At 51.8% G+C, this 21,745-nt stretch overlaps 1 protein-coding gene across 2 annotated transcripts in view; it reads right to left on the bottom strand.

The window, feature by feature from the left end:
- Pebp4 (phosphatidylethanolamine binding protein 4) overlaps window positions 1-21,745 on the bottom strand; it is a 210,536-nt gene that overhangs the window by 6,748 nt on the left and 182,043 nt on the right. Inside the window, exons 4-5 of one of the 2 annotated variants that reach the window (XM_041669316.1) lie at window positions 6,421-6,466; window positions 3,784-3,897 (exon numbers count right to left, since the gene is read on the bottom strand). In XM_041669316.1, coding sequence (XP_041525250.1) covers window positions 3,784-3,897; window positions 6,421-6,466 — 160 coding nt within the window. The remainder of the gene's footprint in view (window positions 1-3,783; window positions 3,898-6,420; window positions 6,467-21,745) is intronic. The other variant, XM_041669325.1, reaches the window with a different exon arrangement.

Genomic DNA, 21,745 nt, shown 5'->3' with positions numbered 1-21,745 from the left:
AAGTCAGGGCAACGCATGTCCTTTGGGATGATGTCAGTGAAAAATGGCCTGCCCTTGTCAGTACCTTCTTCAAAGTGTTCTGTGTGCTCCAGTTCTCGGGCTATACCAGGGCGATACACACATCCAAGGGAAGCGAGACTGACAGCTCTCTTTTGTCCTGTCGGCACTGGGCACAGTTTTGTGCACAGCTTAGCATGAGGCATTGTCCTGGGAGTGCGGAGGGCACTGGGCAGTCATGGCAAGAGAGGATGGGCCGGGGCACAGGAGTGGCATCACGATATCACAGAACTTCCTAAGCAGATCAGGTAGCTTGAGCCCCTCTAGATCCTCCCTGTGGAAACCTCGCTTAGAAATGTCTGGAGTTGCCCCCTTCACTCCAGTCTGGCCAACACTCCCATTTGTGTGGCAGAACTCAGGCGAGAAGAGCACAGGAAATCAGGATTTCCAGGTCATTCCACTGTGGGATAATCCATTCCATTTCGATGAGATAGGAATCGAGGTGTAGGGTGTGAGGTGCAAGGTCACACAGTAATTGAGAGAGCTTGAGTGTTAAGATGCCCTTATTCTCTGAGGACATGTATTTGTCCTGAGTCACTGGACAGAGCAGAATCTTCGCCTTGAGCAATGCCACCTGCCACTTGTTACCAGTCATGGCAGGTTCAGGGGCAACCCATTGCCACATTCAGCCTGTCACAAATGAGTCCCCAAGAGGACCAGGCCCCGAGTAGGAATAGAACACAATTGGCTCTACTTTGATATGTTTATTTTTTAAGTGAACTGTACCCGGCTTCACACTGGGAACCTTTCGGTTACTTGGGTTTCAAAACGGCTTTGCAAACGTTTCTTCTAATTGTCTAGCTCATCGACTCAGCCAGCTGTCTTCTTAGATGTCCCTTTGCCTAACTCCTAGAGCTAGCTTTACCTTTCCCCTTCAGCCTCTAGAAGCTGTCCCTGCCTGTTCACCCTGCGAGGGGCGGGGGCACACACACAGCATCTGCTTCTAGCCTACCTACCTTTCTCATGGCTCTAGTCCTATGGACAGAAAACGAGATCAAGGCAAGCCCTGGGGCTTGTGTTCATTGGCAGGGCCCTATGCCCTGACCTGAGTGTTGGTTTTGCCTAGGGCTCTGTGAGTTCCTAAGCACTGTCAGGTAGTGCAGAGTGTACCAGGCTCTCAACACTCTAAGTTACGCAAGGACCACAACAGTTTCTGCTTTTGCAATCGCCCTGGGTCCATCTCTGCTGGCCTCTTACTGCCTCATGTCTTCATACCTCTGGTGGTCTCTTGCCCCTCTCTCTGATGATTCGGATTGCTTGTTTCTAGAGAGCCACTTTCGTGTGCTTCCTCTCCCACAAACAATCTCTACTGACTTCTTGGGATTTGCCCACGAACGCCACATTTATGGTGGACATTTCCTCTGTTTCTTCCTTTAATTAATTAATCAACTTAATTAATTAATTAATTAATTAGGTTTTCTAAGACAAGTCTTCTCTGTGTAACAGCCCTGGTTGTCCTGGTACCTGCTTTGTAGACCAGGCTGGCCTCGAACTCACAAATTCACCTGCCTTTGCTTCCCAGATTGCTTCCTATTTTCTCACTTGAAAACCACCACAACTTTGCATCTTTGGTTTCCACGACCACGAGCTCTGTCTTCCCTCACTCAAGAGTTCAGATCTTCTGCAGGGCCCAATCTATACTCCACTCCTCCATGAAGCCCCAGGGCAAGATGTCGGTAGGTTGGATATTGGTAGCACCTCTGAGCACCTCATCTTTCTGGAGAGGAAACTGAGGCCCTGAGAGGATTATTACCAGTTAGAAAGTGGAAGCAAGGCTTCCTCACCCCACAGAGAAACACCTTTGTTCTCTACCTGGGAGAAGAGGGGTGCTGTTCTGGAGAGAAAGAGACCCCGGGAAGGGACGAGACCAACCCCCAGTCCACATGGTATTATTGTGTCCCCAGAGTCAGAACAACGCAATTAAGGACTTAATTATAAGCCGTTCTGCACTGTTATTTAATCAGTTCCAAACCAGACTGTCAGCTCCTTGAGGGCAGGGAAAATCCTGTGGGCTCTGGGACTGTTTTCTCTTGGCACAAGGCTAGGCACATGAAAGGTACCTGCATGGTAGGACCAGAACCTTTGGTAGCCATGAAAACTACAGGAGCCTTATTCTGCTCAGATGCACGCGAGGAGCAAGCGTGAGTGTGTGTAAGGAATGCTGATTCAGGTAAAGATCCAGAGCGATTAACAGTGCTTTCAGCCTCATAGATGTGCCGTTTTCTGGCCTTGCTGTCTGTCCTAGGAGGCAGTCTCTGCCGAGCACTTGAGTCACTGCGTTTCACGGATGTTAGGCTAAGTCCTATCTCTGGTGCCTTGTCTCAGCAGAGCAAGGCAACGGCTTGGGCACACACTGCCCCCTCCCCTCCTGCCCCCGTTGCTGCTGTTCTTCCATCCTGTTGAGCCTGTTCAGAGCATTTTCCTGGTTAAGGCACTGGTGTTGGGCTCCTGGAGTCTAAGGTAGCGTGCTGAGGCACTGCCTTACCCTACAAGAATTGCACAGAATGAGTGGGAAGTGTGCAGAGGGTGTTAGCTCCTGGCACCTTGCAGCTACAGAACCTTGGTGGCTTCCTACCATTTTGGTAAGATGGGTACCCAGGAGGCTGGGGAAAACATGAGACTTCTTTTGGTCTGGTCAAGACATGTTTTGTTTTTTTTCCTTTCTTCCTGCTTGGTACCCAGATTTAAAAGTGTGTCCTTGACAGAGCTGTTTAAACAGACCCACATGTTGGCAAGGGGCTGGAGGCACCTAGGAGGGTTCATGGGTGGAAAAGTGGTACCGTCTTGGCTCCAGGGACCAAGTCCTTTGTGATTGATGGCCCCTGCTCGGCACACATCTAAAGGGCTCCACCAGCATGCCAGTCCCATTCTGGGCTTCAGCTCCTACCTCTGGAGCCTCAGGCACAGGGTATGGGACAATACCTGTGCTGGTTTCCCAGTGGGTGGAAGTTAGTTGGGGTCACTGGGGGAGAGGAAATGGCTGCCCACGTCTGCCTTCCCACTCATCTTTGTACAGCCTGAGCCCTTTGTGTTTATGATTCTTACACTGTCCCCTGTGGCTTCTGCAGGACCTTCCCTCTTCCGAAACCTGGTATGTGACAGAGTACACAGCGATTGCTGTATTCCCCATTTCTCGAGGAGAAATCTGAGGCTTACAAGCGAGCTCCCCGCAGTCTGTCCAGGAAGCTTCTGAGCCCCATTGGCGTGATGACTGAGGCCAAACAGGCAGGTTAGCCATGGGAAGGCTATGGAACTGTGTCCTCTCCTGGGTCTGAGGAGAATTGCTCAGAGAAGCTGGAGAAGGGGCGTGGCTGGGGACATCTTTTGCCCCATCACTGAGATGGTAAGGCAGACCAGGCAATTAACCACTAATGAAGACAGACCAGCAGAGTGGCATTCCAGGGTACTCTTGCCCAGATTGGCCTCAATTATAGGGCACAATTATCTGCTGAGGTGTTGTAGGGTAGTTGCCCATACATGCCATGTCAAGTTTTGGGGGGCGCTCCTTGGCTGATGTGTTTACTTCTGGGAGACCACATCTGAAGTCAACAGCTCCTTTAGGACATTCATCCCAATCAATTCACCCCCAAGACATACTGCCCTTTGACCCCCCCTCCAGCCTTCAAGGCTCTTGGGTGGAAGTGGGAGTTCAGGATAAAGATCCCCAACTTTAGTTTTGTCCCAGAATCCAACCTAGCTTTGGTGCGAAGGTGCAGATGGGCTCACCTCGGTTTCTGTTCTCTTTGGTGGGGATGGAGATAACCCTGTCTCCCTGAAGATAGACGAAGAACTGATAGCGGTGTAAGCCAGTGGTCGGTGGTGGGGTAGGAGGCTGGTAGTCTATAGGGAAGAGGACCAGAGATACAGGTGGATGCACCATCATGCCACACAGGGTGGAGTTCCCACTTACAGCACCGCCTGGATGCTTTAAAGAAGAATCATCTGTGTTGTTCCATCCCTGGCGACCTTCCTAGGGTCACCCAAATGAAGTTACACCTATTGTGCCTCTCCCTCCCCCATTAGAACTTATGCTTGGTGGGATCTCCCCTTCATTGTGTTTATTTAAGGTCTTTGTTTGGGATAGGTGCTGTTATTGGTAGTGGGACTTCAGATTAGCATGAAGGATTGAGACTCCCAGGCCATTCTGTGCCAGTGGATGGGGAGTTGGTGGTATCTTGTTTTTGTTTTAGTCTATCCTGATGGATTTCCTGCCTCAAGAGAAACCCATCTTCCCCATGAATGTGTTTGGCAGTGTGTTTTGATTACACTTTTTTTTTTCTAGCATTTCCTTATGAAATCAATCCCTGAAGAAGCCAGTTTCTTGGCTGGTTTGGGAGGATCTGGAAGTGATTCCCAGGACGGGTGGGACTGAGCTCAACAGGGCTGCTCATAGGCATTGCAGAAGCTGGGATGAAGGTCCCCTCCCTTCCACTCTCCCTCTCGGAGGTTGGATGTTTTGGGGGAGAGGTAAGAGTTTAGGGTGATGCTATCCCTCCTCTTTTGCTTATGCAGAACAGGGGACTTGGTTGGCCTGGCCTAGACCTTCTAAGCTGGAACTCCTTCCAAGGCTGCTTTGCCCCTCCTCAACTTCTTCTCCCCTTTTCCCTTTCCAAAGAGGGTATAAAAGCTGGAGCCAAGAATCTTCCTGGGTCGGGGGTGGGGGGGAGGGAAGGCATGGTTGCAAGGGGACACTGGTGGGTGGGAACACTGGGTTCTTCATGGCCTCCCTCTTCCCTCTTTCCTCTCTTAGCCGTGAAACAAAAGAGGGACTGACTGTTTGGAACTGTTGGAAGCATTTCTCATAGTATACTTCCGGCCACGGGGCCACCAGCATACCAAGAGCCAGGGGATTTCCTAACTGTTCATCTTTCCCGTTGCAGATCAGATTGTGCGTGTACGTGTGTGTGTGTGTGTGTGTGTGTGTGTGTGTGTGTGTGTGCGTGTGTGTGTGCTGAAGAAACAGAGCAGGGTGTGTCGAGAGCTGTGTTCATTTGTGTGGTTTCAGGGTCAGATCAGATTGTGAGTATACGTGTGTGTGTGTGTGTGTGTGTGTGTGTGTGTGCTGAAGGAACAGAGCAGGGTGTGCTGAGAGCTGTGTTCATTTGTGTGGTTCAGGGTCTACAAGGGGGCAGGTGGTGGCATCCCAGTGCTCTGAGGCTGCTTTGAAACTTTAGAATTTGAGTAAATCGGGATTCCTCTCAAACACATTTAGGGCTACAAAAGACTTCTGAGTATGGGGAGTAGAAAATGGCTGTTACTTGATGCACACATGGGTGTGTGGAAGGCAGGTGTAACAGAGGTGTCTTCTGGCCAGGCTGGTGGACTCAGGGGTTACTGGGCCCTTGAGGAGGGTATATTCCTCATGACCAAAGACAGGTGGGCTAAAATTCTGCATGGACAAACCTGAAATTAGAATTACGGGTTTACTCTCAAGGGAGATGGGGACTTACCCTTACCCCTCTTACTAGGGCTTTCCTGAAGAAACCTCCCCCATTCAAAACCTCCAGAAGTAAAGATTTGAGAGTGGGTTCCCCACATGTTGGCTAGGTATATAAATGACAACTTCCTTCCACCCAGGCCTTGCTTAGGTCCATGTTTATCAGGAGATTGAGATTTTGAGAAGTGAGCCTGGGTCCCCAGGAAGTGAAGCTGGAATTGGCCCACACGATGCCTGCTCACGCTGCTTCATGGATTGTGTGGGACCATTTGTCTTTTAGTCTCTTGTCTGTGGCCGACTCACCCTCTGAGTATCCCCTTTAAATAGCATCTAAGGGACATCTAAAGGGTGGGGACCTCAGAAGGAAGGGGACTGGGAAATTTTGTCATGAGTGTCCTCCCACCATCCAGACCCTTGGCTGGCTTCTTGCCTTCCTAGCTTCATGATAAAGGGGAGCCGCCCTCCACCCCCAGCTCCTACTCCAGTCTGAGCTTCTTTAAAAGTAGACCTTGGGGCTGGCGATATGACTCAGTTGGTAGACTACTTGCCTAGCAGGCTTGAAGCCCTGGGTTCCACCACTGGCGTGGCAGAAACCGAGCATGGTGGTATATGCCTCCAATCCCAGAATTCAGGAGATCGAGGCAGGAGGATGAGAAGTTCAAGATAATTCTTGAGTGATGTTGAATTTGAGGCCATCTTGAGATACATGAGACCCTGGACTCAAAAACAAAACAAAAAACAACCTCCCCTGCTCCCCCCTCCCCCCCAACCTCCCTCCCCAATCCAATTAACCTGGATATCAGTGACCTAGACTCCAGGTAACCTCTGTAGCTGGTATTTGCACATTGTGAATTAGCGTCACGGTTGCTCTTAGGACTGTCATTAATGCCCTGGTTGGAGAAAGGAGGCTGGAGGGATCCACTCACCTGTTATCACATTGCCCCGAATATTCCCAGCTTTTAGGTCGGCAGCCTGGAAGGAGAGACGGAAATACTGTGGATTACTTCCTGGGCAGTGATGGCAAAAGCTGACCCTTGCCATGCTCCAGCACCCCCCACCCCTCACTGTCCTTAGCAGCTGACTTTTCTCTGGAAGCAGGATGGAGGAGGGGTGTGCTGCTTCTGCGAGAGGATTTTGGGGGGTGGACTGCTTGACTAGACTTAGCTGCAGCTCCGGGCAGTCCTTTTGGCCTCAGTTTCTCCCCGCTTCTCTCTGCCCTCCTTCCTTCCACTCAGTGTCTGTGGGATAATGAGTTGCTCCCGGAGGCGGGTGCTAATTATTGTTTTTGCAGGACTGGTGGATGCTTAGATGAAAGAGACTGGAGCCAGGCCCCTGGGTCTGTGCCACAGCTCTGGGGCCCCAGGCCATACCAGGGAGCCCCCAGGGCCCTAGGTGTGGGGTTTTTATAGCCGTAATGATGGTGATTAGCGTGGTTCTTAATTGATTCTGCCAACACCTAACTGTGCCCTGTCCCCCTTTCCACCCAGTCCTTCCTGGGCTTAGTCCCTGAAAGTGGAGGCAGGGTGGAAGAGTGGTGGGGGAGAGGGAGGCTGGGGGAGGTGAGGACTGTACCGCAGTTAGCTGATTGGTCATTCTAGGATCTAGGCAGACTGCTGGTGGGGGTTGGGCAGGGATCTGACCTCTTTCTGCTTTAGGCTATGTTTGTCCACTGCTCACTGTGGGTCTCCTTGCCTGTGTTCCTTCTCTAGGTTCCACTAGGTCTAGGTCATTTTCAGCGGGGTGAAGGGGCAGGAGGCTAGAAGGACAGAATCTTACACTGTAAGTCTGCTGCATCTCATTTTCTGGATCCTCTTTCTTCCCTTCCTTCCCTCCCCCTCCGTCTCCCCACCCTTGGTCCTGCAGCCTCAGATGTGCCTGGGTAGCCCTCAAATCCAGGCCCTTGCATTGATGCCCACTGTAGCCTGCCTGGCACTTCTTTCAGTGCAGTCTCTTAGTTCCTCCGCTCTGGGGCCTGGCACTTGTCTGGGGCTGGCATCAGACCTAAATATGACCAGAAGCTGAGATGCCGAGGCAGAGGATGGAGGTCTGGAGCCCAGAGGCTTCTCTCCTCAATGTCTGTCCCTTCCAGAAGGGGAGGTCAAGACCCAAAGGAAGCTGAGAAGCAGTCTCCCAAAATAGCTCGCTCGACTACCCCAGCAAACTGGGGAGGAGGCAGGGAAGCCCCGTCCAGCAGCCCTGCTCTCTCTTCTCTGGCCTCCCCCTTATTCCTCTCCAAGGCAGCCCAGCCAGTGGTTTGTTTAAACCAAACAATAGCAACCTAGGCCGGCTGTTTCTTTTCAATTCCCCATGGGCTTGGGTACCACCCAGAGCAATAAACGAGTTTCTCTCCTCCAGGGAGGGCAGGGAAGCAGTGAGGGTGGAGGCTGAGACATATGATCTGGGTCAGGGCATTGCTGTTGTGGAATCAGAGCTGGGCCCATGTGGAAAGTCTGACTTGAAGCCCTGCTCAGACCTTGGGAATATCTTTTCACTCAGCAGGGCCGCTTGGCAAAGGCTGGACGCAAACCCTTGGGTTGGGCTTCCGGCATCATGCCCTCTGCCCTTCTTCCCCGCCTCCTCTGTTACCTCTCTGCACCTGTGTTTTACTTGGGTGCTCGGGACAGTTAAAGCCACTTGGGGTGGCCGAAGCTGGTCCTACAGACAGATGCTACTCTTGCTGGTAGGAAGGGTAGGGCATGATGGCTGTGGATCCATATGCAGTGAGTGGACTCACACGGGTCCGGTGAGGGTGACTAAGTGTCCTTTCGCCATAACCCCTCCTCAGGTTAGTTCCGGAGGGGCTGAAATTCCTACTATGGGATCAACATCAGTAAAGGAGTCAAACTCTAAAAGCTGAGGAAATTGGGAGCCCAGAGAGGCTAAACAAATTGTCCCAAGCTATTTGAGTGGGAGAGCTCTAGAATGCTGAGCAAGCGAGGGACCCTGGGACTCCCGAGGCTGACTGATCAATGGCTCAGGCCTTTTAGCCCATATTATTGCCTTGTGCCTTTTCATGACGTCTAGACAGCCCCATTGCTCCATTGGTAAGCATGGTTTTCAGTTATCCCTTAGCAAATACACAGGCATTGGATGAGGGTGTGGCTCAATAGAATGGGGTGTTTAGCATGTGTGGAGTGTTGGGCTTAATATTCAGTACTAACCCAAATCAGACCGAACTAATTTGTATCTAGAGGCCTGGGGCTAAAATATCTTGATAGGAAATCATATCCGACCTGGAAAGCTGGGACACTGGAGGATGGTCCAGACTCCAGACTCTGTAGTAGAACCTGAGTAGGATGTTGAGAAATGCCGGGGCTGCCCTAGAGGCCAGTCCAAGAAAGAACCCTGATGGGGCTGAGTAGGGACCTGGTGTTGGAGGGGCACAGACACCACTCTGGTACTTTTGAAGAGTGCCTGCGAGAGATCAGGGACCACTGAGAGCGCCCCGCCCACCAACCCCTGAAACCTTTAGCCTCTCCTGCTGCCCTCACCCTGCTGTCTCCAACCTGCTCTGGAAGACTCCAAGTGTTGCTGTTCTTCTTCGAGACCCAGCAAACCCAGCCCAAACCTCCTTTTCCCTTTTGTATCTGAAGCCAGGTTGAAATTTTCAAAAAGAACTTTTCTAAATGGCCAGTTTAAAAAATAAATAATTATAGAAATTACAAACACTGTAGATGCAGTTGGATTTCTGATACCCAGGAACACCGAGAAGCCGAGGATGAGTTTTTTAAAGAGTGGCAGGACTGGGGTCTTTTTAGGCATGTTCATGCCATGTACTTGGGAGGACGATAGGGAGCCCTCGTAAGTGTCAAGGACAGATGGCAACAGATGGAAGCAACTTATTCTCACAACTTCTTTCCATTCCTCCTTTTCTGGGGAGGGGGAATCTGTGGTCGCAGGAGGTGTGGGAAACTGCTCTGCAGGGAAGACCCTATGTGTGCAGGATGTAAGAGTAGCACTTGCTCTTGTTTCTTAGAAGTTGGTCCAGTGTGCCTGTGCATGTGTGCTCATACATGCTGATGGGAATGCATCCATGTATGTGTGTATGCAATACAGTGCTGGGTACACCCGTGACTGCCTGGCTTCAGAATTCATGTAAGTTATCGTAGGGACAGAGTCCAAGGCTGTGTGCATGCTAGGCAAGCATTCTACTGCTGGACAACACCCCCAGCTCCAGCACAAAGATTCTAATTACACAGAAGGATCTGGACTCTGGGAGCGTGTAGGTTTCTCTGCATTGGTGACGTGAGATTTCCCTTTGTTAGCTCCTCTCTCAGTATCTGCTATACCTTTGTTGAGCTAGCTTGGAGATACTTGGGGAAAGCTGGGGCTTGACTGAGAGTCACAGGAACCAAGAAAACCTAAAACATCTTAAAATTCTTCTGGCTGATTTGTCTTAGGTTAAGTCAAAGTATGGTGTTGGAAGCTGGTGGTGGTGGTGGTGGTGGTGTGTGTGTGTGTGTGTGTGTGTGTGTGTGTGTGTGTCTGTCCGGCTGTCTGTCTGTCCGTCTGTCTGTCTGCCTGCCTGCCTATCTCTAGCCACTGTTGACTCATGTTCTGATTCTCCAGGGCACTATTCTGTTGTCTGATCTCAGCACACTCCCTGCATGGGAAGATGGAGGCAGTAGATCATGCAGTCAGACAGAAAGTAGAGGGGTCCCAGCCTCTCCAGGGCAGGGGCTGTATCCCACCATCATTGTTCTCCTGGGATGTCTTGCACACAGTGGGCTGGGATGTTGCTCCCCTTATCTTTGCTACTTCTCCTCTATACCCTTTGTTTTCTCTCCTTATGGGAACACTTGTGTGCTGTTCTACCCAAGGCCTCTCGCTTCCCCTGCTCAGAAAGTTCACCAGATGAAGGCTTGGGCTCTTGATTTGGTTCATGAATCTCTGGTGGGTGGGGGAAGGGGCCCTGGCTGTTGCTGGTTTCAGTGGAGTTGCTGGTCTGCTGGCCTCCTTCTGCTGTAATTGCTTACAGGCAACAAGCCACCCGGGGATGAGGGGCAGTGGTGGTGGGGGTTCAGAACTCCAAGTCCTCTGGCTACCTGACCTTCAGGTGGAGGATCAGGGCACAGTTCCTCTAGCACTCAGGAGATGATTTAATCTCTTCATCCACCTCTTCCCATTTCCATGGAGGATTCAATCACTTCTGCCTGAGTGGGGATTCCCTCTGGCGAAGCGGGGAAGTTCTGCGTTTTGATTTCAGGGAGAACGGAGGGCATCAAATCAGCCCTGAATTTGCAAGGCAAGGCACAAGGAGATGGGGGGAGGGTGGTAGGTGAAATGAGCAACATAGTCCTTGGGTAGAAAACGCAGAGACAAATGCCCCAAACAAAACAAAACTAAACAACAACCACAACAACAAAAAGAATCTAGAAACATGGACCCTGTGACACTGGCACAGAATGAGAAAGCTCCTTGCTGTTTCGCACAGCTGCCTGCAAGCTGCCAAGTGGCAAAGGAGCCAGGGAAAGGCACAACACTGGAAAGTGCTACCCAGCAATCTGTGTATTCTGCAATTAACAAGGGCTAAGTGAGTGGAAGGCATTGACAGCTCCCAGGCTCTGAGATCCCCAGGGGCTGTGACTGCCAGGCCACCAAATGCCAGCCTGGAGGAGACCCAGCTCTGGAGATGGTGCCTACTCTAAGGGGAAAGCTCCCAGTCAATTAATCCTGTGGCCTGCTCTTGCCCTGGGGCTTGGTCACTGGGGCAAGTGGAAGGAAGCTCACGGGAAGACGGAGGCACACAGATCTGAGGCCTCCTGTCAGCTGAGTGCTTCTGGACCCCAGGGTGTAAGGCGGCCGATTATTTTGCACGCTTGTTTCCTTCAACATATGTCAAGATCAAAGACTTGTCAGGTCATGTCCCTGTGCCCTCATGGGCAGTAGAGATAGCATGGTGAAGACTGGTGAACAGAGCAACAGGTGGGCAGCAGAGCCTGGTACCTTGATACCAATTGACAGCAGGATCCCTGGGTTTGGATTCTGAGCTCGACTTCAAATCTAGGTCTCCAGATACCATAGTGAGGTGTAGCTGAAGAGGAATGATTTAACTCTTCAAGGAAGTCATGGCTCAGGATGGGAGGAACATCGCTCAAAGCTTAACCACCCTGTATCATGCGTTAATAGGCACATTTCCCGAGGCCAAGGTCAAGGGTCTCTGGGGCTTGAAAAATATGGGTGGTCCTGGTCCTTTGTTCCAGACCAAGTGAGGTGTAAGTGCTGTCCCAGTAAGACCTGCTGGCTTGACACTGTGTGTGAGTCTGTAGCATGGAGCTGATTCTGAGGCATGATGACTGACTGGAGAGATGGGAAGATGAAGGAATGAATGAGATGGTCTGTGTTGGACATGGAGGTACTGATGAGACCTGGTGTTCTGAAGCCCGTGGTCCAGGGGAGCAGCTGAACTAACAAAGGAACGTCTGTAATAGTTGAGGCCTGTAGGCAGTGCTCAAAGGACAGAAGATACAAATAGAGGAGAAGAGAAGGGTATCTGAGAAAACTACGCAAGGGAGGCTGGTCTTTGGGTGTTGAAGGATATGGAGTAATGATTTGTTTCGTCAGTGGGTAAAAGAAGAGAGGGAAAGGACAGCTTACGCTGAGAAATCTGCCTGTTATTTTTCAAGTCTGCAATGTCCCCTGCAGGCTGTATGTTTGAACACGTGATCCCCTGGCCAGTGGTGCTCTCTTGGGAATTTGTGGAGTCTTTGGGACATGGGACCTAGATGGCACCCATAGGCCACTGGGGACAAGCCTCGCAAGTTCTATGCACATGACTTCTGAATCATTTTCTCTGCTTCTTAAGTCACCAAAATCTGAGGACCTGTAGCTTCATATGGAGCCTCCCTAAACCACCATGCCTTCTCTATCAAGACAGACTGTGTGCCCTGAAACCGTGTGCTAAGACAAATCCCTCCCTGAATTTGTTCATGTCAGATCAATGAGAAAAAGAACTAGCACATTATGTAAGTGATGTGTGAACATGGAAGTGATGTGGAAGATGAAGCCGGACTGGGCCACCTGTTAGAGCCAATCGCCAGATGCATGTCTGAAAGAAACTCAAGAGAAGGGTGGACGTGCAAGGGAGAGGCCAGGCTCTGATTGCAGGAAATACAGCAGACTGTGGAGAGCCAAAGCTACCACCAGGTGTTGCATCTTGAGTTCACCGATCCTAGGCTGCCATCCCAGGACAGTGATCAGAGCTAGCTGGCTGAGCTGCCCCTCAGGTCAAAAGGGGATAAGGGTTAAGCTTGGCTTTGGTTCCTCACTATGCCAAAGGTCAGAAAGGAAGTGGTTAGATTCCATTATCAGCAGCTGCTTCCGTCAAAACACGTGCGCTTGGGATCTGGGGGACACCCCTTGCCCCTGCAAACACCTCTCTTCTATAAAGAGTAATCTTTGCTTTAAGGTTACAAAAAGACTCCACGTTTGTTCTATTAGAACTTTGTGTGTGAATGTGTGTATGTACTTGTGTGTGTGTGTGTGTGTGTGTGTGTGTGTGTGCGCGCGCAGAGAGGCCACAGGACGACCACAGAGGGGCATGCTTCTCACCAGGGTTTCTGCATGAGTTAATTCATGCTGGCTCCGGCTTCCCAGGAACGGCTCTGCTGAAGGGCAGTGAGGCTGGGAGACCTCTTGCTTGGAGGGTGAAGGCCCGCTTTGCTGCCCCACCTATGGAGCCATATTTCCTGGTCTGACTTTTGAGAGTCACAAGACCAGGAAAATGGAGAGGTCCAGTTGACAGCCACTCAGGCGTCCAACATGATGTCCACACCCCCCCCCCCGCCACCCCTGGCCAGCCAGACTTTTGCCCAGTGTCACTACTAATTAGCTACGTGACTTGGAGGAGCCACTCGATTTCCAAGTGTCTCAATCTCTGTACCTCTAAGTAGTGATGGCAATGTACAGCTGGGGTTTCTCACAGGGTTGATTGGGAAACAGAGCCCAGGAGCCCCACAGTGTAAAGGTCATTTACTGAGCTGAGCTCTCTGCTGAGGCTTCCTGAAAGGCTTGTGGAGGGAGGAGGGGCTCTGTGGCTGCCAGTGCTCTTGGATTGTGACAGGCCCAAGAAGTGCCCGTGCCAGGCCCTGCTCACAAGTCTAATGGCTGTGCTTAGGGCTCAGAGGTTACCCAGCTGCGACAGTGGCCTGTCCCGCTGGGCCTGTGCTAACCCCAGGCTTGCGGAGCGAGCAGTATATGATGTTTATTAATAGGCCTTGATGAGGGGCATTAGTATCTCCTAATGACACCATCTGAGCCTGGCCTCTCTTCTTCTCTTACTCCTTGGCCCTTCTGCCCACTCCCATCCCCCATCCCACAGAGACACACACTGTCACATACACAGAGAACACAGAGGCACTGTCAGGTCTGGAGGAGGCTCACGCCAGAGGGGCAAGGCAGGAGCCATTGTTGAGGAATGAATGGGAGGTCTAGCCTCGGGGATCAGAGGGAGGGCCCCAGTGAGCAACAAGGCAGGAGTTGTGGAAACCTGGCCAGATATGGCTTGGTGACTGAGGGGAGCAGAACAGTGGTAAGACCCTTTCAGAACTGATAGAAATGGGGATGGCTGGGGGGGGGGGGGATAGTAGAAGCGACAGAGGGCTGGCTTCCTTGAAGGGCACAGCAGCTGGGTGGGGGGAGCTGAGGAGGCTATCAGGTCCCCATGGGATTGGGGTTGAGGGATAAGTGGCAGGGGAGAGATAGTCACAGGCAGGAAGACTGGTGACTGATACACACACACACACACGCGCGCACATTTGCAACATGCTCACAATTTCCACATTAAATATTTATATGCTCACATGTATGTGCTCATAGTCACAATGTTCTCATGCACACATACTCACATGCACTCATGCACACCCCTATGTCCACATATAATGTGCACATATACAGTGTATTCACACACTTGGGCACAGGTGCTCACATATACATGTACATACACATACATCTCCATATTCACATATGCACTCAGTTACACACACATACACACACACACATACACACACACACACACGCTCACCCAAAAGGCCTCCCAGGCCGACTGTCCCTGGTGTCATTTGTCAGAGTGTAAGCATGATGGGAGGAGCTGGGCAGGTGTCTAGGCTCCAGCTTAGACTGTGGGAACGAGACAAGTGGCAGGGAGTGTGGAGAGAGAGAGATAACAGACTGATGGAGAGGTCTGTGGGAAGGCCCAGAGGTGGCTCAGGGGGTCTAAGGGCTGGTAAGCCTCAGCCGTGAGGTACAGAGAGTATGGGGGGGCAGCACTCATATGTGTTTACATGTTTGCACTGACTACACACTCTCTCTCACACACAGACACACACACATATGTATGATCACACTTATCTGCTGATGCTTACCCAGCACATGCTCAAATACAATAAATATAACAAATATAATAAATAGAAATATGTATATTCAATATGCACACAGCATACATATCACCCAGGTGCTCACATCTACACATCTACAGACTTAAACACAGCAAATACGATATGCTCACATGTACAATATGTCGTGCGCTCACAGAGCTCACACACAACTAGGACACAGTCTCTCATACACTTGCTTCTATATTCACATACTGTGAACACACGAAGAGGCACACACATACGTGCACGCGTGTACACTCACACATACGCACATGCTCACGTACACGAGCATGCTCAAACTCGGACCCCTACGCTTACATTCTCACTAATACACAGATACGTGACCCTCACTCATATACATTCCCCTCCCAGGCCGACTGTCCCTGGTGTCATTTGTCAGAGTGTAAGCATGATGGGAGGAGCTGGGCAGGTGTCTAGGCTCCAGCTTGGACTGTGGGAACGAGACAAGTGGCAGGGAGTGTGGAGAGAGAGAGATAACAGACTGATGGAGAGGTCTGTGGGAAGGCCCAGAGGTGGTTCAGGGGGTCTAAGGGCTGGTAAGCCTCAGCCGTGAGGTACAGAGAGTATGGGGGGGCAGTTTTCTGGGAGGTGGGCCCATAAATCAGGTCATCCTGGGCTTTCCTCCCTGGGTGCCCCAGGAGGCGGCAGGTACTCTGGCTCTGGGAGCAATTAAGAAAGGGGTGCAGTTAATCCCTAAAGCAAACAGGGCTTGAGAAACTGCAGCCCAGCTAGAGCGCAGGGAGCTAAGGACTCACTCTTCAGCCCTGCCTCTTATCCGGCTTCATCTCTGACCTGTAGAACCCTGTCTCTAGCTGCTGACTGCACCCCACACCAGACATCCCCCTCCCTGCCCTGAATTAGGTAGAGAGACGAGCTAAGGAGGACCCACATACTGGAAGGAGGTGACCCTACCAGACTTTTGCTTCCTAATTCACCGCAGACCCCTAGGGAGTGGTGGCTAGCCAGGTTCATGTCTAGAGTGCCATGCCCCAACTTGGGAGGCTTCAGAGGTGGTTGGGATTGCTTCCTGTCCCTGCAGAGCATCTGGCCCCATAGTTTCCTCTTGTCCACGATCCTGCCAACCTTCTGTTTCCCCTTGTTTGGCTGAGGCATCCCTCACTCCTCACCCCAATCCATCCATTCCCTTTCAGCTGCCAGTCAGAAACTGTCAACAATCTCTGGGCTACTTTGTTCTCCCCACTTCCTATCTAAGAGATGAGGGGCCTTCTTGAAGTTGGGTCACACAGGCTGGGCTAGGACACAGAGCTGGGTGAGAAACCCGACCGTCAAGAGTCTTCTACTGTAGCCTCAGGGATGGGATGGGGGAGCCAGAGCAGCAGCAACCGGACTCCTGTCTATGCTTTGTCCGCCCCCCTCTTCTTTGCCCCATTTGGTGAGTCCATCCTCAGCCTATATTTCCTAGTTGGTAGTAGAGAACAAGAAGGTGAAGATAGGGGCCCAAGGGACACTTCCTAGACAAAGGTTCAGAAGTAAAGAGGACTGCAGGGCCAGCTTTTGCTCTGTAACTCTGCTGGGAAGGGAAACTAAAAGCCAAACTTTTGAGCCTCCCATCCACAGATCCAGGCCTGGGGCTGCTCTGTGAGCAAGGAAAAAGAAAGAGGGAGGGAGAGAGGGAAGGAAGGAAGGGACAGAGGAAGGAAGGAAGGAAGGAAGGAAGGAGAGAGGGACTTGAGGAAGAAGGATCTGGAACTTTTCAAAAGAGAAGATGCTGACAAGAGCTGGAGGCTCAGGGAAATCGATAGTTGTGAGAAAGTGTGACAATAAGCAGAAACAGTCTAAGTCCCATTGAAGCCGCATCTTAGTCATTCCCAAAGACTGACAGAGATCCTGGCTTCTGCCTACTACCCATAGCCCCTTGTTTTTGAAAACGAAGCTGCACCAGAGCAGTAGCTGGGCCTGTGCAGTCTCCAGCAGCCTGTCTGGGATACAGCATCCCCTGGGGTTCCACTCAGCCTAGGAAATCCCAGCGTTTCTTTTAATAAGAACACTGGGGGAAAGCTGGTCACAGGGATGCAGGCTTGTAATTGCGACTGAGGTAGGTGGATCACAAGTTGAAGATTAGACTGAGCTACAGAGTGAGTTCGAGGCCAGGTTGGGCAACTTAGCGGGACTTGTTTCAAAAGTTTTTAAATGTGGAAAAAGTGGGGTGGGTACTAGAGGTATAACTCAGTGGTAAGATGCTTGCCTGGCGTAGGTGAAACCTCAGGCTCAATTTCCAGTGTGATCAAAAGGAACAACACAATCCCCCGCCCATCCCTCAACAACCCAAGGTGATTCATACACACGCTTAATCTGGATACTACCTGCCACAGAGTCCTGATTCCCTGAGTGTCTCTGGACCCAGGAAGGGGACATATGGTGGCAGCAATGGGAAACTTCTGTGTTCTGGTCCCGGATGGGCTCCACTCTCCTGTCTTTTCCAGGTTCTGTCCCCCTTGAAAGCCTTTCCTTGACAGACTCTGGCTGACCTTCAGGTCCTAAGGTGCCTACTTTCAAGCAAGCTGGTTTCAGACAGGGTGGGACAGCCAGAAAAGGGTCTGTGACCTCACACAGGGACATTGGACTTTGAGTCTTGGGGGTGAGGCGGTCACCCATCCCCATTTAATAGGTACGTGAAGTACTTGTGGGCTTTTGATACCCTCTGATAATCCTTCCCCACACAGCACCCCCTTCTACAATCCTACGTGATGCGGGGTATTCCTGTTCTCCAAATAGGTAGGGACCTCAGAGACCAACGGGAGGGAGGATACAGGAAAGTGGGGACATACAGGCTGGAGGATGGTGTGGGGAGCACCTGGTCCTGAGGGCCGTAATCTTCTCCGTGGGCCCTGGTGGCAGCAGGAGGGTTACAGCTGAGCCCCTTCTTTGTTTAGTCTCCCTCGTCCCAAATGTCCGAGGTGCCATCCATGACCAGATACCACACTACCCTCTCATTCCATGGCTGTGCTGGGACCTGTGTGGTGGGCCTTCATGTCTCTGCCTGCCTGCGACAAACCAGATCTGTTTGCTAGGCCCAGGGAATTATTATGAATGGGGCCCCCCAGAGCCCAGCCAGGGGCTGGGGCCATGCAGTCTCCAGTCAGGCCCAGGGCTTGCTCTCATTCCATTGTGTCACTTTTTACAGTGCCCAGCAGGTAAATGCCAACCTGGGGAGCTTGGCAATTAACAATGAGGAAAAACAACACAGGCTAACACAGCCAACTCCACCCTGACCTCACAGCTGGTCCCAGAGGTGTCTGGGGCGCTTGGGGACTGGCATGACCTCACGGAGAGGGGAGCTCCTAGGAGAACCTCGGCAGACATTTCTTAAGGGCCACTTAATGCCAGTAGTCCCTGGGAAGGTGCATATGAAGAGATCCCTGGCTGCTGCGGTTTTTTGGCAGGCAGAAGAGTGGTGGTGGTGGTGGGGGGCAGGGCAGCTTGAGGTGTCTGGCATCCAGCCCCTGTAGGGAGCATCCTCAGTCTCAATGTGTTGAAATGAACCTTTGCACAACATTGAGGAGGGCCTGGCCATTCCAGGTGATGGCGCCGAGGGGCAGAAGGAGATGGGAGGAAAGGGGACCAGGTGACAGTAGAAGAGAACTCCAAAAGGATCAAGGGGTATCTGCTGACGCCTTAGCCTGCCTCCCGCCAATAAAAGCCCATTGTAATTATTCCAGGGTATGCCTCGCCTCTGCGGAGCAGTCTGGGAGTTTGGATACCTAGGCTAGGTCACAGAGAAGAGAGACAAAAACCTCTGTAGCAGCCGCGACAGTGTCTGAGGCTGCTGTGCACACAGGCAAAAGGGTCTTTAATGAACACAAATGACAACCGATTAATCTGCAGGCTCTCCCTGCGGGCTACGGCCACGCTCCATTCGACCTGAACAGCTTGCACCAGTGGGGTAGGCTTCAGCTTTCCCGCCTCCTGTCCCTCAGGACTGAAGTGCTGTGGAATGGCTCTGGAAGATGGGTCTTCGCCCTCTCACATTTTGTTATCTGGTGTTCCCTTACAGTGAGACAGTCACCTTCCTGGGGACAGGAGATGGGGTAGAGTGCAAAGGGAAGGCCAACTAGCCACTGGATGGGACTTATAGAAAGGGTTTAAATTTAGGAGCTGAGCAGGGCACCTCCTAGGTTGGTAGGCAGCTTCCTTCTCAGCCACCTGCTGACTAAGGCCTGGAGAAGGCAGCCAGGCCTCTAAACCTGTTGCCTGGTGGCAAAAGGCAGGAAGAGGAGTTGAGGCTAAGACAGTACCCCCCTTCTAGCTCGGTCCACTTGCCCTATCCTGGCTCCCGGTTCACGACAACTCAGTTCTTAAGTATTGCTAGGTTCTGAGCACAGGACTTGCTTTGAAGTAGCTCATGGAATATCAGGGACTTGAGAGTACAGAGGTATCGCTGAGACCGGAGCTAAGACATAGAGAGGACCGAGTGGGGATAAGGAAGGTTGTTTTTTTTTTTTTTTTTTTTTTTGATTTTTCGAGACAGGGTTTCTCCGTAGCTTTTGGTTCCTGTCCTGGAACTAGCTCTTGTAGACCAGGCTGGCCTCGAACTCACAGAGATCCGCCTGCCTCTGCCTCCCGAGTGCTGGGATTAAAGGCGTGCGCCACCACCGCCCGGCGAGGAAGGTTGTTTTGAGGAAGCTGTGCACTGAGTTAATGGTGCCTGGTAGGTGAAGGTGTGCAATGGGATGCAGCTGCCACTCCTAAGCCCTCAACGGGACCCCTTTACAAGAAACCTCAGGTCTTTCTAAGACCCTCTGCATGCCACCTGTCTTTCATTGCTTGGCATCTGGAGGTTGGAGAGTTGGAGGGGCAATAAGAGGCAGGTCTGAGACCGAGGCTTATGCCCTTCCCCTTGGCTGAACAGCTTCTTCGGAGGCAGAAGCGGGACTCCCTTTGGAGGAGAACCCCCCTCAGTTTCTACCATCATTAAGAACAGGCCTGAGCTCTCACTGCAGTGTCTAATAATGGGGTTGGGGTGTAATGAATATCCCTGGTCTCATAAAACAGGCTAATGACTGCCCTTGTTCCATGGACCCCTTTTATCCTCACTATTCCCAAACTAGAAGGGACTATCTTGGGGGGCTGAGGCCCTGAGCCTGATGGCAACCATAGACCACAGCTAGAGTTGTGGGGGGTGGGATGTCAGTTGGAGGTTGCCTGAAGTCCTTCCACCCCTTACCTGGTACAAACAGCTCAAGGAATTTGGGTCGACGGCCGAGAATGCTCAGCCCGAGGATACCGGGCAGAGATTATGAAAGGAGGGCACAACTTGACACCCTGATTCCTAAGAACAGAACCCATGGACCCAGCAGAGGCCCAGAAAGCACGTGAGTGCTCAGAGGCGGCACCACACCCCCTTCCCCTGGCTGGGTGCTGATAGGAGCTCCCTGAATCATCCTAGTTGCCATCCACCACCTGAGAAGGACGAGACTCTGGGAGGGAGGGGCTGGACTGCTGAATCACCAGCAACACCTGTGTTTTGCTTGGGAGGTCTCCTGCTCCGAGACCAGCCAAGCCTGACCCTGTTTGGCTTCCTGGAGCTTGGTGAGATCACAGCCTAGGGTGTTATGGCTGCAGGCCAGTGTGACCTGCTATGCAGGAAGGATTTTTAAAGAGATACTTGCCCCTGTGTTCCCAGGACTAGTTCAATGAGAGAGAGAGAGAGAGAGAGAGAGAGAGAGAGAGAGAGAGAGAGAGGAGAGAGAGAGAGAAAGAGAATGGAGCTGTTCTGTGAGTACACATCCCCATGGGATAGTAGAAATTGGTCACTGAACAGCAAATCACCCAGGGCACACCATGAAATGATGCAGGAAACAGTCTACCCACTTACTATACATAGACCCCTGGGGGTGCACAGGGGATCTTGGTAAGCCATAGCACCCGAGGGAGATAGGATAAGCATCATTAAAGCTCCCATAGCCTCCAAGGATGGAAGGAAGATTCTGGAACTGCCTAACCAGGGTCTTCTGGTCACAGCCAGGATAAGGTCTACAGGCCAACATGGCAGAGTCTGTAGCAAGTGGCAAGGGTCATGTCTGACTTACTCGGCAGGTCTCAATGTCACCATCAGGCCCAGCCCTTCTTCCAAGTGACCTTCAGATAATTGGGGTCAGCAGAGGACAGAGGATCTCAGGAATGCAAGTTCCCTGCATCCTAAGCCAACCTTCCCTTTCTATGTCCTCTCCCTTTTAAAGGGGGGCCAATACAGTACCCCTAGGTCACACTCTGCAGGACACAAGTGGTACCCTCTACCCCAAGTGTTCCAGGCCCTGTGGGACACTGTGCCATATACTCTTCCTTCATGAGCAGTTTGCGGCTGGAGAGCACAAGTCCCTGGGAAGTGACCCGCCGAGATCATGGTCCCTGTGGGCAGTAGAGTTGGGAGTGGAATCTGGGTATCCTGGCCCATGTCCACCTCCCGGCTCATGGCCCAAAGTGCTTCAGCTTCCACCTTGGAACACAGAAGGGCTGTGTGAAGGGATCCAGTTCTGAGGGGAGGGCTGGTTTCCCCTCTCTGCAGGAATCTTTCTGGCAACCTTGGGATGAAAGGTGGTTGGGTCAGAGCTTCCTATACTTCTTTGCTGTGCCAGGCCCAGGGACAGAAAGCTTTTCCAGACAGGGACAGGTCCCTTGCAATCTGCTTGAGGTGAGGGTCCTCTGGGGGCATAGGGGAGACTGGACGAGTGAGTGGGATGGGCGGTTTCTCCATGTAAGTTTTAGCAGTCTTTGTCCTGACCACGAGAGCTAATGAGTTGCCGTTCAGCTTGGTCTGTGGATTCTCTGGCCCAGGTGCCTTTCTTTCTCTTTCCAGTCTTTTCACACAGCTTCCCCGATGAAGCCTTCCTCTGTG

The sequence above is a fragment of the Microtus oregoni genome, unplaced genomic scaffold (genome assembly GCF_018167655.1).
Source record: "Microtus oregoni isolate MIOR12 unplaced genomic scaffold, Mior012 000001F_ref0000356, whole genome shotgun sequence".
Classification (NCBI taxonomy): Eukaryota; Metazoa; Chordata; class Mammalia; order Rodentia; family Cricetidae; genus Microtus; species Microtus oregoni.
The sequence above is the reverse complement of the archived record's forward strand: the minus strand, read 5'-3'. Positions and strand labels throughout refer to the sequence as shown.